The following is a 19,587-nucleotide window of genomic DNA, read 5'->3' on the forward strand; positions in this document are numbered from 1 at the left end:
AGATAAGAGTACTATTAAATGGGGGAGAATCTAAGAATTTTCTTTGTGAACAACTCATTATGTCAATCTAGAAGATGTAGAATAGAACAGTGTTCCAAAGGCTTTCAAACTTGATTGATGGAGAGGATTTGAAAAGATGAGAGCAGCAGCAGTAGCAGAGTATTGTTTGGTATTCTTGGAACCTAGATGTTTTTCATCTATGTTGCCATCAATGCCAAATGGGGAGATTGTGAGCATGAATGTTGATAGTATTCCTTTGGGGGAGTATCCTAAGCATTGGAGAGCATGTGGAAGTATTGACATATTGCATTCATGATTGTGTTTGTCATTGATGTCAACATAGCAGTAATTTTGTGAAGACTAGCAGAGTAGCAGAGAGAGATCAAAGTAGTACGGAAAGAGGTTTGAAAATCAGATTATGTGAATTTAAGGATGTGTTCCACACAGTGTGCTGATAGAAATCTTAAGTGTCTATGACCTAAGTTGAAGAGATATGGAATTATATGTGATTTACAGTGAGTAGTACAAAAACAAAACACCTGAGAAGTAGTTTCTAATGATTTCATTATATCTTCTAACAGCTTGATATAATCTAGATATGGGAAGTTACATAGTGGAAGAAGACATTCCAATGATGATGTTTGGAAGTGCGCAAGCCCTGAAGTTGCATGTGTGAAGAGTTGCATAGATTGTGAGCCGACAGTGCTATTTTGATTGTAATCAATTATCTTATTATGGTCCTATTATAATTAATTGGGAAAGCCTCAAAGCTGGCTCGAGGAATTTTTTTAAGGACTTGGTATAAAGGAAAGTATTTTCCTTTGTTGTAAAGTCTATAAGTGTGATGTAAAGTGTGCAAGGAAGTGCAAATAAGAGTAGAGTATTTGGTAAATGCGAGTAAGTGATCCAAGAGATTATTGGATGTGAAGTTTGTGATCAGGTATTAGGATCAGAAGGAGCAAAAGCCCAATTGAGAGGACAAAGAAAGAGGAAGGGGAAGTACAGTACAATTCTATTATTTTGCAAGGAATAATATAGAGATCATTTAGATAGTGGGTTCGTTGGTCTTGCCCCTGAATCTATTTGGACAATGGGTCCATCTGCCTTTTACAACTCCTAACAGGGTTGGAACAACTCCTAACTAGGATTCAAAGTCTCCTAATAGGGACTGATATGTATTTCATATACTGCTAATTGGGTCCATCCTCTAACAAGGAATATTTATATCATACATCATCTTGTGGGTACCATCCCCACCAGGTTTTCCCTCTAATTGAGGGTTTCCCTAGTTAACGTATATGGCATTATTGTGCATGAGTATCTTGCTATGGTTTCTGACTATATTGCTAATATGGTTAAGTTTTAATAAGGTTAAGTTTTGATAAGGTTGATAATTGTGATATAACAAATTCCCCCCCCCCCCCGCCCCCCCCCCCCCCCCCCACCACAATGATATTGGTTGACTATATATTCTAACAACATATCCCTTGTAGTTTCATGATTGATTCTTGCTTTAAAAAGGAATGGAAAAACACATTGGTGTAAAGTTGTAACTTGCTTCCTAATTCATTTCTTGTATAATGTTTCCAAGCATGGGAGAAATAAAATTATGAGAATTGTATGCTCTTAGCATTTCATTAAGTTGTTAAATCCATGTATGGATAGATCTCCTTAAGTTCATGATTTAAAACCAATGTTCTAATGGACATATTATTCAATAGTTACACCTAAATTTCACCAATTAAGCTAAATGGTAAATCAATGGATTAAATCCAATATTTAAATATGTGTAAACTACCTATAGTCACCGCCTAACTCATTGAAAATAAATCTATTATCAATACTGTGTAAGTTGGAAATATAACCATATAACTTTTATCATTTGGCAATTTTACTAAGATTCCTTTCCAAATGAGACCCTACAAGTTGGAAATTGTATGGGAGGAATTTAAATCCCTCCCATACTAATTCCCATTTGCCATGGTCAATATAAAAAGGGCATATAATACCCACTTGGGCATATACCTCTTATTAAATCATTATCCAAAAATAATGCCTTAATGGCAAATAGAAATAAATATATTTAAAAAGTAAGTTGAAGGGGATGAGTGGGCCCCACACCACCCATCACCCTCAACACATACCTCCACTCACGTGAGCCTTATTAGTTGTTAAAAGCAAAAGTCAAAGAAATTTAAACTATGTCTTAACTGCTAACTACCTATCATCCTAAAACCCCACCTAACCATCCCCATTAACCTATTATTTTTCGTAAAAACCACCTCCTCTCCCAAGCATTTGAAAACCTTATTAAACTCCTCCCATACGTACTCCTCCATGAGCTCACATTGACTTAGCTAGTTTTCAATTTACAAACAAATTATATTTGCCAAGTTTGATGTGGTGCCTCCTTTATAGTTCAGTGGGGCCATGCCCATGTGAACATCAACTCATCCACCTTTCCACGAAAAGAGCTATCTAGGCACAAATTTGGTCGTGCCTGGATGCCCGTTCCCATCCATGTCATGCCATGCCATGACAACTGTGGGCCCTGTAGTTAGTGTGTTTGCAGCGTGGCTAGATGCCCCATGTGCCATGTCATAGTAGTCATCGTCAGTGCACAGGAATGAAGGCAACGACTACCCAGTTAGTTCGTTTGACATGGCTGGGTATGGCCATGGCCATGTTAATAGTGTATTCTACCACATACTATCAGAAAATGTACATTAATTAATGTACTACTGGTAAAATCATAATTAAGCAGGGTTTTCAATGTTAGTACTGAATGTTTATACATTGGTATTTGATTCCCCCGAGAAATTTGTTGCCCACTTATCTAAATATTCAATTTTGAATTTTTTTTAAAGAATAAAAAAAATTCAAATTTGTGAAATTTATGGCAGATGTTCATGTTACTTTATGTTTAATATTCATTTTGCTAGTTTAATAAAGCTACTATTTTATTATCATAATTATTTTGAAAATAAAGTCAATTTTTTTTAAAATATTTGATTAAAATAATATTTGTTGATTTGTTTTATTATCAAAAATTTTGAAATTTAAAAGATTATAATGAATTAATTATTATTATTTTCTTATTTTGATAAAATTAGATATTATAATATTTATTTTTTCCTCACAAAAAGATCTCAATTAAAAAAGAAACATGATGAAATAATAAACAAAAATACTAAGATTAATAATAATAATATTTAAATTTTAAACATTTTTTATTCAATACAGTTTTTTATTGTTTTAAATGATTTATTTTGAATTTCTTATTTATTAGATTATAGAAATTAAACATATATTAATTTTCTAATATCAAATTTTATATCTATGTAATATAATTAAAGAATTTTTAGATATTATATCAAATTTCAGTATTATTATTATATAAATTTTACAAATATATATAGATATATAAATAATAGTAATTCTTTTAAGAATAATTATTTTTTAAATTATATATTTAACAATTTAAGATATAATATATCATAAATTGTAAACATTTTAAATGTATATTGAATCTATAATATATTTATTAGTAATTAATTAAATAAATCAATCATAATTTTTTAATCTATAAAAATTATTTTCCATTATTTAATTAAATCAGAAATAACATGACTAATGAAAATTATTTAAAATTAATTTACAAGAACAAAATTTTACTATACACTAGTTTACCCTCTGCTACTTTATTATTTCAAATAGAATAAATTAGTTACATTACTCTCCACTACTTTATTATCTCAAATAGAAAAATAGAATAAATTAATTACTGACATAAAATCAGGCTACAAAGTTAGTTTAAAATATCATTATTTATGTCAAACTTGCTTAAAATATCATTATTTATGTCAAACTTGCACTTGCCTCTCATACAATAGGATAAGTTGAGTCATGACAGTGGGGTATGGTGGTTTATGTTCATGTGGCCATGGGCATACCTAGCCATGTCGAATGAACTAGTTGGGTAGCCATTATCCAGGAATGAATAGTTAAAAGATTATTTTATTTCAACATTTTTTCCTATACTTATTTTTTTTAATACTTACCTTGGTATTTTATTTTATGTTCAACTAATTAGAATATTTTAAATAAAGTTAGATTTAAATTAAGTTAGATTTATAGTTATAGTTAGATTTATTAATAGTTAGAGACTAAAATAAATTAAGTTGGAGCTATTAATATTTTAAATCAAAATATGAAATTAAATAGTGTTTAATAATATTATATTAAAAAGTTATATTTAAATTTTAACTCAACTTATACATAATTAATTGGAATATGTTTAGTTACTATAAATTCTATTATGTTTTAATCTTTTTATAAATAACTATAAGATTATTTTTATTATTTAGAATTTAAAATAATTACATTTTACTATTAAAAAATTATTCTTACCAATATTAAATTGTAAAATATTATTAATGAAAAAAGTATATATATAACGTTTAAAAATTGTTACATAATTTTAGTATTGTAGTTAGTTTAAACTAATGGATGACTTAAACTCAAATTGTAAATTCAAATAACATTTTTTTCAATAAAAATTGATTTGATATTAAGATTTTTTTAATGAAAACTTGAACTAACTATGTACAACTTTTTTTTAAAAAATCTTATAAGATCTTTTATGAAATATTTTTTATATAAAATTGAAAAAAACCTTTTATTTATAATTTTTATAGACTTTTATATTTTTTTATAAATTAATTATTCAAACATAAACTTATAAACCGTGTGCATTATAATCTTTTATAATTTAAAAAAAAATTAAATTATAATCTTATATTCTTTTATAAAATGAATATGTTTGATCATTTCTCATGCTCCTCACTAAACCTAACTCTTCCTAATCCATAATTCTAAAATTATATAACAAATTTTAGATGTTATATATATACTTTTTCATAAATATTATTTTACAATTTAATATCTGTAAGAATGAGTGTTTAATAGTAAAATGTAATTATTTTGAATTCTAAATAATAAAATAGTTATTTATAAAAGATTAAAACATAAAAGAATAGAGATTTGTTTATAAGTGACATTGTATTTTTAATTTTTAAAATTAATTTAAAGGTATAAAAGATGTATGGAATAAGTTTACTTTTAAATTTAATAAATAATATTATGCCACAAATAGATAGGACAACTAAATCTGTCAAATTGGTCAGTTGTACGCTCTTGGAAATGGTGCAAACGGGGCCCGTTGGTGGTATGCCATGCCATGGTATGGATGGGAAGGGGCATCCAAGCACGACCAAATTTGTGCCTAGATAGTTCTTGCCCCTTTCCACAACCCCCCCCCCCCCCCCAACATGTGTTTCCCTAAACATTCATTGTGTGTCCCAAGGGGAATGTACAGGATGCAAACCTTGGAGCATGCACCATCTTCTTGGACATCATTGAATGTACTAGGAGACCCACTTGTCAAGTGGGATATAGACCTAGGCTAGTGCATATTCTTGGTGAACTTTAGTACATGTTGTAAATAGAGTGTCTACAGTTAGTAAGTAGTTTAGTTATATTGAGTTAGTAGAATTTTAGAGGTATATATTAGTGGGTTGTATAGTAGTTTTAGATTTTAGCAAATGGGATGGTTAGTCAATTATGTTATGTGGAAGTTATTAGGTGTGTGATTAGTTGTTAGGTACTTTGCATTAAGGTAATCCTAGTAGTTAGGATATTTGTTTAAGTAATTAGAATATGTTAGTATTATTATTTCTTTTCTTGTCCATGGTGTATTTTAGTATGATCTCGATAAAGTGTTTCAATAGGGGTATAAGGTAGGATATGGTTTTAGATTGTATTATGGTAATGTATTTTTTGGCCTAGGTTGAATAATGAAAATATTTAAGTATAAGTTGAAGTTGGATAAGGCTTAGTAATTTAAATTATGTTTTTAATTTAAGGAATTGATAACTTCTATGGCCCTGATTTGATAAACAATAATCTCTTAGATCCGAATCAGTTATGAAATAGAAAGTTTAGTTATTCTTCGATTTTATGTTATGTTTCATTTATGACTCAACCAAACCATATCAACCTATAACAATATTATTACAAATGACTTCGATATGTTATCAAATCATAGTAAGGGATTTTAATGAATGCACTAGTATGTTTCAAACTTAGAAAATGAAAATGTATTGCATATTGCATAGACCTCATTAACCAATAAAACTTTAATCGAAAGGTGAATCTGCATCTAAGAACCCTAGAAATACTAGTAACCCTATCATGCTACCTCGAGGCTTGAACTCAAGCTAAAACTCAACATTACATAGTTCTCATCTTCTGCAATGAATTCAATGTTAATATGTGTCGAATTTTTTTTTTCACCCTTTAAAAAAATATTGCCCTAATTTTTGCAATGAGCACACATGGATAATATTGTGAGAAAATGCCCAACTGTTCACCTTTATAACATGGAATCCGCCTCTCAATATAGTTCTATAATGAAAACACAAATATTTGAACATTTCCCAAATGTTAATCACCTAGTTTCCTCTTTTAGGATTCTTATTGGAATATAATTGCTAATCCATTTTCCACATAGAGAGACTCTTAGCCACACAATATCATTGATCACAATATTTAGAATGTATGCTCATTTTCACATAATCAAAATGTCAATTCTTCCTTTCTAATAGAAAGTACACATTTGATAAGATCATCGCCAGTTTAGAACCAAGCATCATTATTCCAATATTTTCCATATCACTTGTCTCATTTGAAACTTTTATAAAACAACAATAATCAAAACCACATGGTAGAAAAATTGGAAACTATAGTTTGGAGTTGAATAATAAATACATGCATTATAATTTTTTAGTAAATACTATTAAACGATGAACTGTTAAAAAGACATAACAGACTTAAAAAAATACAGCATTACAGAGTAACAGCAGAACAGAAGAACAACTAAACAAAGAAATAAAGAGACAAAGTTAAATGTAACAGAGAAATACTGAAATAGTAGTATTATTCAATAAGCACTATTCAGTTTGTTACATCATATGTGAGAGGAGACTGGTCTATTTAAAGATCTATGCAGCCTCTAGAGGATTCTAGAGAAGCTAGGATGGAAAACCTTCTAGAGTCTTCATAATAGTAAGAGGAGAATTATCGATTTTGTCATTAAATGTCCACCTGCCACTATGTGGATAAACATTATTCCAATACCCTCCCTTAATTTCTACCACTAATGAATCTATATGTGGGAGAAAATAATCAAATAGGACATGGGTCTCAACATTAAGCCTTCTTAGGTACCCATTTACAACATAAGATTCCGGTTCCCCTTATCACTATCACTTTGTTTCTCTTTTTATTATACTTTGGGTTTTTAACCAGTTTACCCATAACCATTTGGGATTTTCCAACTAATACAATTTATTTTTTCTTTAGGTTTTTCACCCAAGAAAGTGGTTTTGGATTACCATAAACCCTTCAAAGACTTGGCACAAATATCATCTCAATAGTGGGAAAATGATCTGGGCTTTTCTCCTTTATGAAATCTCATTTTTCGTGGATGTTACTGGACAATGATTATGATATTCTCAAACTATTTGTAACCCTTCTTGATAATTCACACTTTGATGGATTTTTATTATTGCTCACACTTGAACATTTGTACTTAAGCAAATCTTTGATCATACCAATGATATTTTGCCAGCTTGATCCATAGCTCCATCCAAAGTCCATTTTAAAGCACTTTTCCATAGAACTATTTTTACACTCTCTATTTCAATGTGTCCTTTTAGTATCACCTTTTTAAACCACAAATATTACATGGATGTAGATCTCAACTCTTGCCTTTCTTGTGTCCTTTCCTGTTACAATTTGAACCTTGCATATATTGTTTACTTTGAACAAATTTGCTTGAACCAACAATATCATTTCTTTTATCTGTTGTATATCCTAGTCCTTTGTACTTTGGTCTTATTGTTGGTAGAATAGGTTCTATGATTCCTTTTTCATGTTTTCTCAATCCTTTACCTTTCTACCCCATTTCCTTCATGATATTCCAACCAACATTCTTATTATCATAACTAGTATTATTTGTGAACACATTATCCTTTTCTTTTTTTAACATTCTTTATCATCTTCAAAAACACATTTGTCAAGTGATGATTCCAAATATTCCAAATCTTCTATGCTATACGAAATATCACATATTGATTTTGTCTCCAAGCATACATTCCTAAAAATAAGTAATTGATTTAATTCATCTTTTTAACAAGTCATTCTCTTCTTTCAATCTCTTCATTTTGTCCTCTAATTCATCATTTATTTTCTTAATATCATTAATTTTTGTTCTAATTCTCCATTTTCTTCTGTATAAACATTAATATGATCTAGACAGTTACATCTTTCTGCACTTAGTTCATTTCGTAGCTTTGTTAATTCTCTTTGCAAAACATCATTTTGACATATTACTCTTGCATTTTCTTTCTTTACCTTCATTAATTCTTCTTCTAAATTATTGGTCTTCTCCTTTTTAACTTTTCCCATTGAGATTAAATCTCTCTCTTCAATTTCTTTACAGTATCTCAAATCTTTAAAAAACACATTTACCAAACACTTATTATTTTATGTAACTGTAACCTTTCAATCCAAACTAACCCTTAAACTACACTTCTATTTTTTATTTTGATTATTGTGAAATATGCAATTCTTAACACCCCTTGTTAACATCAACAATTGCCTTCATTTATTACTCTTTCTAGCTAAAAACATTTAACATTTGTCAAAATTTGTCACTTCTTATCTCAAATTGTACTCCATTTTTATTTTACTCTACCTAAGTAAGATCTTGCAAATTCAGAATTAAACTTACCTTTTCTTTAATCTTGATTAATTGTCTACCTTCTCCTTAACGCAATCTAGAAGCTTCTTCACTTCTACACACAATTTGTTTTGGACTCCTTCCAACTAATCAGACGCTTAACTATAGTCCTTGGTGATAGCAAACTCTAATTCAGTTTTCTTAGCAAAGTTAGATTGATCTTCTCTAGTGGAGACGCCTCTTCATACTCAAAGCAGCAACAATTGTTTTTTGCAAACCTTGCAATGATTTTTAACCATGGCTGAATTTTTGATAGCTTCACTTCATAAAAAAATTGCTCAATTCCCTTATGCAAATGTCTCCACAGCCGGTGAGAAGCACTTTAAATTCTTCTTCATACCATGATAAAAATAGAAGAACAAAAAGAAGAGCATCTTTAAATCAACTTAAAAATCAGAGTTTCTCACACATAAAAAACATATCACAGTACAAGAATTTATTTTTGATCTGATACCATGATGAATTGTTAAAAAGACATAACAGACTTTAAAAAACACATCATTACAGAGTGACAACAAAATAGAAGAACAATTGAACAGAGGAACAGAGTGAAAAAGTTAAATATAATAGGGAAATATTGAAATAGTAGCATTGTTCAATAAGCATTATCCATTTGTTACATCATATGTGAGAGGAGGTTGGTCTATGTAAAGATCTATGCAGCCTCTGAAGGATTTTGGAGAAGCTACAATGGAAAACCTTTTGGAGTCTTCCTAACAGTAAGAGGAGAATTATGGATTTTGTCATTAAATGTCCACCTGCCACTATGTGGATATTATTCCAACATTAAAAGAATTAAAATATATAACCCCATGATATAAAGTGTCTAAAATACAATCCCAATGGATAAATTTGATTCACACTTATTTTACAAATATATTCTCCTCGAGGATTACTTAAAATGTGATGGATACTTTAAGCTTCTCACCAAGGAGAGAATAATTTCCCTTAACCTACTATATAGCATGACTGCTTGCAGATCCATAATATTTAATGCAAAGTATACATTACATATTTTAGCACCATTTCCATTTGTTTGGGTAGGATCAATCTAATATAATTTCAAAACATATTTGTAATATAAGATACTTATCTATATAGAATGAAATCATAAATTTTAGAAGATTTGGACAAATCATATTTCATGCAGGCATAGAGGATTAGTAGAAAAGATGTAATTCAATAATCATTTCAAAATTAATATTGTTGTAAAAGTTGATGATCAAAAGACATTTTAAGAAATATAATTGGAATTATCCAAATGTAAAAATATTGCAATCAAAGAAAACCTTATATTTGTGTGTGTGTGTGTGTGTGTGTGTGTGTGTGTGTGTGTGTGTGTGTGTGTGTGTGTGTGTGTGTGTGTGTGTGTGTGTGTGTGTGTGTGTGTGTGTGTGTACACCTTGGATTGACTAACCATTTGGAGATAGAAGAACGTGATTAAAGATAAATTCAATCCCAGAGCATGAAATTAAACCTCTAAATTTGCAAAAAATTAGGATTCCAACAAGGGGGTTGCTCAAGGGGAGCAGTAGAGAAATCAATCGTTGGCTTTATGATAGACAAAGTAGGAGTCATAGGGGAGGTTCATTTAGGGTCTTGGACCTCCTTCTTAATAGTGAGATCCACTATTTCCAAATTGAAATTGGCAAATACATGTGAAATTTCTTTATCTAGGGGAGCATCTTCATTTCCTAGGGGGGAATTAATATTAGAGTCCACCTCATCATCACCAATGTAATGATACCTCCTAGCTTTATATTTTTTCCTAGCATACTTCCCTCTTTGTTCACTTTCCTTACAATCAATGTCTGACTCCAATTCCTCTAGGCTCTCCTAATTTTTTACTCTTTTTTGCTTTTGAGGGTTAGAATCAATTATGTGGAAACGTCTCCTCCAACCACTCAACTCCATCCAACCTCACCCAAATCAATAAATAGTTCATACTTAGGGTTAACCTCAAAAAATGACATAATGGGGTAAACCTTATTCTTTTGGCCACTGGAAGAAGGGGAATCCTAGGACACTTATGGAGCTAGTTTAATAAAGGTCGGCATAGCCACAAGGTGGTATTGGGCATAGGTGGTAAAAGTTGTACAAGAATAGAATAAGGCCTTTTCGTAGAGAAGGTTGACGTGCAGTGCAATTTGGATTAGATTTCATTTCTTTTGTGTTGAATGTGGTGCTTATAAAAAGAAATAAAGATTTTTAAAACACAAATTTTTAATTTGTTGCATAATGCATTACTAAAAGTTATGTTATTATTGGAGAGATACATAACTTATAACAAGTAATCTATTATATCATATTTTTTAGAGTGAGATGCATAATAAGTTAGTTAAAACAAAGTTGTGGAATAATTACGATTGTTTTAAAAAAATGAATCACATGATAATTTTGAGAGGAAATTTTGAAATGATGTTAAAAAGTTAAAATGAATCAACTTAATTTAACAAAAAGATAGAAATGTATTAATTGAAATGGGATAAGAGATAAAATATTTGCATTCCATATTTGTTGGAACACAAAGATTACGAAATGAGACATAGAATAAAACTAAAAAATAACAAAACAACATTCATATATACCATGAACTAATATATAATAAAAATAAATAAGATAAAATGATTCAATCAATGAAATAATTAATTATATATTTAATGACTTATCAAGACCATCACAATTGTTATCCAATAAAATAATTTTACTATTTTAAAATATATTTAAGAAAAAACTCAAACTAGGCTATCATACTACCTTATTGTTTCATTTAGTACAAAGTAGCAAAATTCAATAGGTACTCCATCACAATGATGCTTTTAGATAACTTATAATAAAATCACATCATAAAATATGATAAATGATAAGAAATTTAGCTATCCAACCCTGACAATAGTACTAAATGGCCTTTTGCATAGGGCACCATCTAAGGTGCAACTTATATGCACCCATTTTCAATGAAAATATAAGTTTCTCCACTATTTAACACTTGATACTACGCAACTTAGGTGCAACTTGTATGCACCCCTTTCAATGAAAATATAAGTCTCCACTATTTAATACTTATACTAGAGCATATAAGGCAGGGGTCACATGGGAGGGGCTACAACTCTATTTTTTAGGTACAAGAGGTCCCATGAGAATTTTTTTGATGGGCTCAAGATCATTTACACCATGTTCTCATGTGACTGCTAAACTCGGTTTTTTGCTTAAATTTAAATGCTAGAGTGTTCCTATGGAGAATTAAGATTGTGGAAAAATGATAATATTGAATCTTTTTCTATTTTTATGGAGCGGCTATTATTTAGGAAATGAAAATAAGCTATGAAGAAAAAGGGGGGGGCTCAAATTAAACAGTGGTTGCTTATTGAAAAAGTTTCATTTGTCATCATAAATTTACTTCCCTCCATTTTTTGTTTCTAAATTTTATTTTAATTTTTTAAGTACTAAATTGTCTATCCAATTTTTATTTAAAAAATTAATATTAAAATTATTAGCTGTTGCATGGGACCATAAACTTCCCAAAATATTTCTAAAAATACTAAGCAGTGGTTGCTAGCCAAATTAAGCCTACCAACTTCATGAGGCTTTGCTCTTAGAATCTTTTCCTCGAAAATGGGAGCCCCTCATTTTTAGGCCTCTAAAATTGAGTGGGTAAAAATGGGGTGGGGCTGGGTTTACACCATGTTCTCATGCCATTGCTTAGCTTATTTTAGCTAGCAGTGGCTGCTCAACTTTTATAGGAGAAATTTGTGGAGCTAAGTAGTGGCCCCATGCAGTTGCTTATTTTACTAGTGATTTTTAAGCAACATTTTTTATTGATTTTAAAATTTTAAAAAATCTAAACTAATTATTTTGATAGTTCAAAAAGGAGGAAAAGAATTTTGTGAAGACGTGGTAGTTTTTTTAATAAGAAGTGACTGCCTATTTTCAGCCCCCCACATTTTTCCCCAGCTTATTTCATTGGCTACAAAATAGCTGCTCCACTTTAACAGGAGAAGATTATATATTATCCTTTTTTAAACAATTTTAATATCTCATGAGAACATAAAACTGCTTAATTTTAAGCACAAAACACTAATAAGCAGCAGCATGAGAACATGGTGTTAGTCCCACCTGCTTAAGAGAAATATTTGGCACATGTCAAACATTTGTAAAATTTATTCCCACCAAAAATAAAAATTTAGAAAGAAAATAAAGTTCTTCCTTTTTAAGAATATTTCATCAATTACACCGTCCTTAAATTTAGGAAGTGAAAGTTTTAGGTCCAATTTTTAAGAAGAAATACAAAGTAAAATTCATAGAACCACTGCCATTAAAATATTCCTAAAAGTTCTCAACAACCACATCTCTATTTTATGGAAGCCTCGCAAATAGAAGCCTCCCTCCATGCCAATATCTATGCTGCATCAAATTAGCAATTTACTAATTTTAAAAATTAAATTAAAATTCATTTTAAAATTGTATCTTAAATTTAAATTTATTTTAAAATTGCCAATTTGATGCCGGCATAGACATCGCCTCCCTCCATCGGACCCCGGCCTAAGTTGGCCGATAACTTTGCCTCGGACTAAACCGGTAAGAATTCAGAATAGGAAAATTTACGGCCAGCACATAACGACAAACGACAAGAAGGTAATCGCTATTCTTCTTTGTTTTTCTTTGACGATATTTCTCGCACAAACACATCTACTCCTCCGCCTTGATATCGATGTTTCCCACACAAACCACTTGTATTACGACGCCTTCCTCCTGTTTTCTTCTTTTCCATTTCGACGATCTTATCACTCTCTTTTCTGTCCGCTGGACCCAGTTGACTATTAGAATTGTCTTTCTTCTTCAATTGCCCCTTTTGCCTCTGTTTTGGTGTTCAGACTCCATGGCTTCTACATCTCGTCAACAGGAGATTGAGATTGTGAATGCTTTCGAAGGGCTTGCTCCACCATGCCCCCGTGCATCTACTGCTTCTAAATTCTCATCATCATTACTTCCCTCTGATGTTTTTATCAACCATCGTGGACCCGATGTAAAAGTTAGGCTCGCCACACATATCTACAATGCCCTCCATGCGATGGGTTTCAAGGTCTTTCTTGATTCCGAAGATCTTCACTTGGGGGACTTCTTCCCTGCATCACTACAGCAAGCAATGTCGAGTGCTTCTCTTCATATAGCAATATTTTCTCCCACCTATGCACAATCACCTTGGTGCCTTGCCGAGCTATCTTTTATGCTCAAGACGGGCAAACCTATTATTCCTATTTTTTACCATGTTGAACCAGAAGATCTCCGCCATTTGATTCATGGTAAAGGAATCTACATAGCTGCCTTTAAAGAGCATGAAGAGAAGGTTAGATATCGCATGGACCAGCTTGACGAGTGGAAGAATGCACTCTACCATGTTTCATTTCATAAGGGTGAGAGAGTCAATAATGATGAGTAAGTAACTCAAGATGATCTCTTTTTCTGTTACACAGACAATTGAGTCAATTATACGTTAATTACTTTCACATGGTATTTCTCTATTTTGTACGTACTTGCCTTGATTTAGTAACACTTTTTCAATTTTCACTTTCCAAATCCATTTTTCTGCCATTGTTTAGGGGGGAGCAAAGGGTCGTGAAGAATATTGTCCATCATTTGTTGAAATTATTGAAGGTACCTTTAGAGGTGGCAGCACATCCTGTGGGTCTTAAAGAAGTTGTAGCAGACTTTGAAATGACAATTAGTGAAAGAAAAACTCATCCTGATGCTCAAATTGTTGGAATTTGGGGTATGGGTGGATCTGGAAAAACTACTCTGGCGAAGGAAATATATAATAATAAAAATTCACCAGGAAAAATGTCCAGTTTTCTTCTTGATATTAGAAACACTGCAAGAGAAGGTGAAATGTATAAATTGCAGAGACAACTCCTTCAAGATTTAGGGTTCAAATTCAATGATAAAAAATTTAAGAATATAGAACAAGGCAAAAAGGTTATAACTAATTATTTGAGATCTGTTCCGGTATTTATCATCATGGATGATGTGGATCATATAGATCAATTAGAAGCTTTATTGCCCAGAAATGTCAAGCTTACATCTGAGAGTTTGGTCATTGTTACAACACGGGACAAAGGAGTACTCAATGCTCGGGATATTTCTTTCATTTATAAAATGAAATCAATGAATACAACTCATGCCAGGCAACTTTTTTGTTGGCATGCATTCTTACAACCTTCTCCATTATCAGGGTTTGAGGATCTTGTTGAAAGATTTATATGTGCTACTAATAGGTTGCCTTTGTCTTTAATGGTATTTGGAGCTCAACTTTATCGCTGTTCTAGTAAAGATTTATGGGAAGATCTATTAAATAAAATTTCTAGAATATTGCCTCAAGATATTATAGAGAGGCTGAGGATAAGCTACGCCGCTCTAGATAAAGAAGAGCAACAGATGTTCTTAGATGTTGCTTGTTTTTTCATTAATGAAGATAAGATGACTGCTATTGCAGTGTGGGAAGGATCAGGCTGGAGTGGTCAGTGGGGTTGGGAGAGGCTTGTAAATAAGTGTCTTGTTGATCTTGATAATGAAAATAAGATAAGAATGCATGACCATTTAAGAGATTTAGGAAGAGAGATTGCAGCTTCTCTTTCACCCTTTCGTGTATGGTCTCCACGCCAGTTTATGAACATCGACAAACAAGAAGGGGTGAGACTAATAATTTGTTTTGTTTGCTTTTAGAAAAATAAAAAATTATATTAATGATTTTTTTTGTGAAGTATTTCTTTATCAGTTTGTGCACTTACCTTGTTCAACCTTAATATCGTTGCTTTTAACTTTTCTCAATCCAGATAAGAGGAATGATATTGAATACAGCAATTACTGACAATCACAAGATTTCTCGGTCCCTGTCAGTTGCATGCATTTGCTTTAATGTAAAGAAAACTAGAAGACCTTCCCCTCGTGAATTGAAAGTGTTTGTGGTAGGGAAAAACTATGAAAATTATTTGGACATTACCAAATCATCAAGAGAGTTGGCATGGTTTAGCTGCACTGGAATATCCCATACAAATCTTCCATCATGGATGCCATTGAAAAACTTAAGAGTTTTAGAATTTAAGGACTGCCCTCACATAGTAGATCTATGGAAGGATGGGGTTGAAGTAAGTATACGATTCTCTACAATCTTCATAATTTGAATTAAATACTCTTTAGAACCTTTTTCTCTTCATTCATAATTACATTCAGTACAATTGATTGCAGGCTCCTGTGCAGTTGCGAGTGTTGAATATCTGTTCCTGCCCTACATTACAAACAATTCCAAAGTCAATTGAAAATCTCAAGATTTTAAAGAAGATTTCGATGTCTAGCTGCAATGTGGAAAGTCTGCCTCAGGAATTTTGTGGTCTTGAATCATTGGAGTACCTGCAGCTACAAGATTGTCAAAGGCTATCATCTTTGCCAAGCTGTTTTGGCAGCTTGACAGGGCTACAACATCTAGATTTGAGTGATTGCCATCTGTTGAAGATGTTGCCAGATTCTTGCAAGCAGCTCAAGCTTCTGAAGCATATTGATTTACATAGTTGTTGGCGACTCACTTTACAGTCAGACATCCTGGAAAACATAACAAACCTTGAGTATTTGAATCTTGATAATATTGAAGAATTCAAAGTGTTACCTCATCACATAACAAATCAAGCTTACTTGTGTGAGCTCTATTTAGACTACTTCAGGTTAAAGGAGATCCCAAATAATATTGGTCAACTCAGCAGGTTGAGAGTGCTAGAGATAGGTTCAAGTGAGTCATATTTCGAGATGCAATCTCTACCACATTCCATGGGGAGTCTGAAACTCCTAGAGCGATTGGTACTTAAAAATTTAAAAGTTCAATCTCTACCAGAATCATTGAATCAGTTAGATAATCTTCAAACTCTAAAAATAGAGTCATGCCCAATTAAGAAAGTAGACTTTGAACAGGGTCAGTCTGCTTCTTTGATGAGCAATCTCAAAGAAATAGATCTCAGTAGAACAAGAGTGTCAAAGATTTCAATTTCTGACGAGTGTTGTCCCAGCCTCAATAAGATTGTACTTAGTAGTAATGACCTTCTAATGGAGATCAACACTCTACCAACAACGGTGGAGCATATCGAGGTCACGTTTTGTAAGTTGCTAAGGGATGTAAATGGCATTGGCGGTGCAGTAAACCTGCAATACTTGTGGCTTCATGGTTGTCCAGAATTAGACAAGCTTCCAACTTTTGACAAATTAGCTTCATTAGAAGTATTCAAACTGGAAGGTGGCAACAGAGTGGAGAGAATTCAGGGTATACAACAATGCACATCATTGCAGAGGCTTCAGATAGATGGTAAATGTTGGGAGGTTTCGGGCATAGGAAGTTGGGATCAAGTGCAAAGATTGACAAGGGTGCATCTCCTAGCAAAGAAGGGATCAGCTGTGGAGGATTGCATTCGAACGATTCAGGTAACAACTGTGTAGAGAATTGTATATTTATATGATTTACCATAATATTATGTGAATGTTTTGTTTCCTTTTTGGACAGAAATGGCCACAGGAAGTAATCATATGTACACAGGCGGTCGGTAGTGCAGGGTTAGATTTGGAGTCTTCAACTATTTCCAATCTCTCAGTCTGCTCCTTTGCTCACAAGAAATTCAACTTTGGCCTCTTTAATCGTTCCTCCGATGGCGATGCCATGATGCTATGTTTGGTCATTAATTGTTCCTCTCCTAGTATGGACTTGCAAATTATTGATTATAGTCAGTCTCTAATCTTCAGAGGGAAGGTGGAAGAGGGTAAATGGACAGTGATGTGTATCTTCACCCAACGTTCCAAATGGTTCACTACAAAGGAACTCTACATAAAAGGGTCTAGACGGGGGAATAATGAAGTGGAGATGGGAGTAGTTGTGAAGGGCGGAGAAGAAACTGTTGTTCAGGTTTTCCGCCACTTATTGGCTCGTCTAACCACCATAGAAGATACAGACGATCCAACACCCAACCCCCAGCTTTGATCTCTGATGCACTTGATGCTGAAGTATATTTTATTGTACAAAATATTTGGTCATTTTCTATATATTCAGTGTAATAGTAGTGCATCTATAGAAAATGAGTGATAGATATTTGCATCATTAGTTCATGCCAAAGGTAGGATACTATTGGAATTCTTTAATTCTATTTTAATTTAATCTAATCAACTATATTCAAGTATTTTTAGAGTTACTTTTTTTTCCTATAATTTTCATTATTCAAATTATTTCAATATTACTATTTATTGATCTTTTCATTGACTCCCGCTAATTTTAGCAAGGAGAAAAATCATATTTCTGACACTTTAATTAGAAATTTTGAGGAAAAGCCTAGAACCCTTCAAGTACCTTCTTTCTTAATTGTCATTTATGATTTGGACTTCAGTTGAGGTTTTATTTCTCTCTAAAAACTGTGAGAATTTTCATCATTTATGATTCCAGTTGGACTTTGGTTGAGGTTTTATTTCTCTACAAACTGTGAGAATTTTATTGGGTGTTCTAAAAATTGTGTAATATATTCTTCTTGCCAAACAAACAATCTCTCTATGAACAGTAAGGATTCTTTCCATGCTAGTTTTTGATGATAAAGTTTTTGGTTTAACCTTGTTTTCTTATTAATTTTTTCTTGGGAATTCTTTTGGATTCAAGGGTTGTAACGACTATTCATTATAAAATTTGTAAAAGTATGTATTGTTTAGATATATTCTTTTAAATATCCACCCAAATTTTTGGTTCAAAAAGACCCACCCATGTATACCAAATTATATTGGTTTTGACAAGGGAAAGTTTCTTGCACTGGCAAGTTTCTTAAGCTATTCTATTGTTCATAGCTATTAATATCATAGCTTCAAAGTTGTGGCAAATATAAGGTGGAACAGTGAAGATAGTCCTATTTGATTCTCAAGCTATCAAAAAAATTGATTGTTGAAGCTTTGGCGGCCTGAAATTCAATAACTAAGACATCTCAGGCTTGAAACCCTAATATCTTAAATATTTATATATATGTTATAGGGAGCAGGGGTAATATGATTCTATATCAAAATCCACTTTACAGAAATAATATCTAGTGTTCTCAGTAGGAAGATAAATCACAGAGTTCTCACAATCTGTAATAAAATAAAATTTAGACAATGTTGTAGTTTCTTGTTGTAAGTGCTATCCGTATTTCAAGTTACACTTTGCAAAACTTTAAGACTTAACAATTAATTTGTCATTCTTTAACTTTACCACAATTCTCCTCAAGTAAATTAGTAATCTACCAACTGGAATGTCAAGGCACTTGAATCAGTCGAGAAAGACATAGCTTTGATAACAAAGTAGAGGCCTTACAAGACCTGGGCTAAAAAATTCATTGCCAACTTTAAGATCAGAGAGGGTGGACCTTTGGGTCTTGTTGTCATGCTTACAAAAAACTTAATTAGCAGTTTCTTGGATAGGCATTACCCAGGACATGGGATTTTGACAACACGAATCCTTTTAGCTTTAATAGGAAAGGAAATTATAATTTGGCTATCAAAGAACAATTGGTATTTCTGGAGATTCTATAGATGGGGTAAGAGGAATGTTTGAATTTTTATAATAAGTAGATATATAAATGAGTATCAGAAGCTTTTCACTCTTTTAGACATGGCCTACCATGATGGTGATGTAACACCAAATCAATTTTACAAGTAAGATTAATATTTGGTATGTCTTAAAC

At 31.9% G+C, this 19,587-nt stretch overlaps 1 protein-coding gene across 1 annotated transcript; it reads left to right on the forward strand.

The window, feature by feature from the left end:
- Positions 1 to 13,742: 13,742 nt before the first annotated feature.
- LOC149533612 (TMV resistance protein N-like) lies at positions 13,743 to 17,873 on the forward strand. The gene is made up of 5 exons (XM_089805893.1): positions 13,743 to 14,299; positions 14,464 to 15,550; positions 15,694 to 16,005; positions 16,106 to 17,323; positions 17,403 to 17,873. Exons 1-5 carry the CDS (start codon positions 13,743 to 13,745, stop codon positions 17,871 to 17,873), a joined length of 3,645 nt encoding a protein of 1,214 aa, XP_089662019.1.
- Positions 17,874 to 19,587: the final 1,714 nt, after the last annotated feature.

Source organism: Cupressus sempervirens, chromosome 10 (genome assembly GCF_028749045.1).
Source record: "Cupressus sempervirens isolate cs-2001-9-10 chromosome 10, ASM2874904v1, whole genome shotgun sequence".
In the NCBI taxonomy this organism is placed as follows: Eukaryota; Viridiplantae; Streptophyta; class Pinopsida; order Cupressales; family Cupressaceae; genus Cupressus; species Cupressus sempervirens.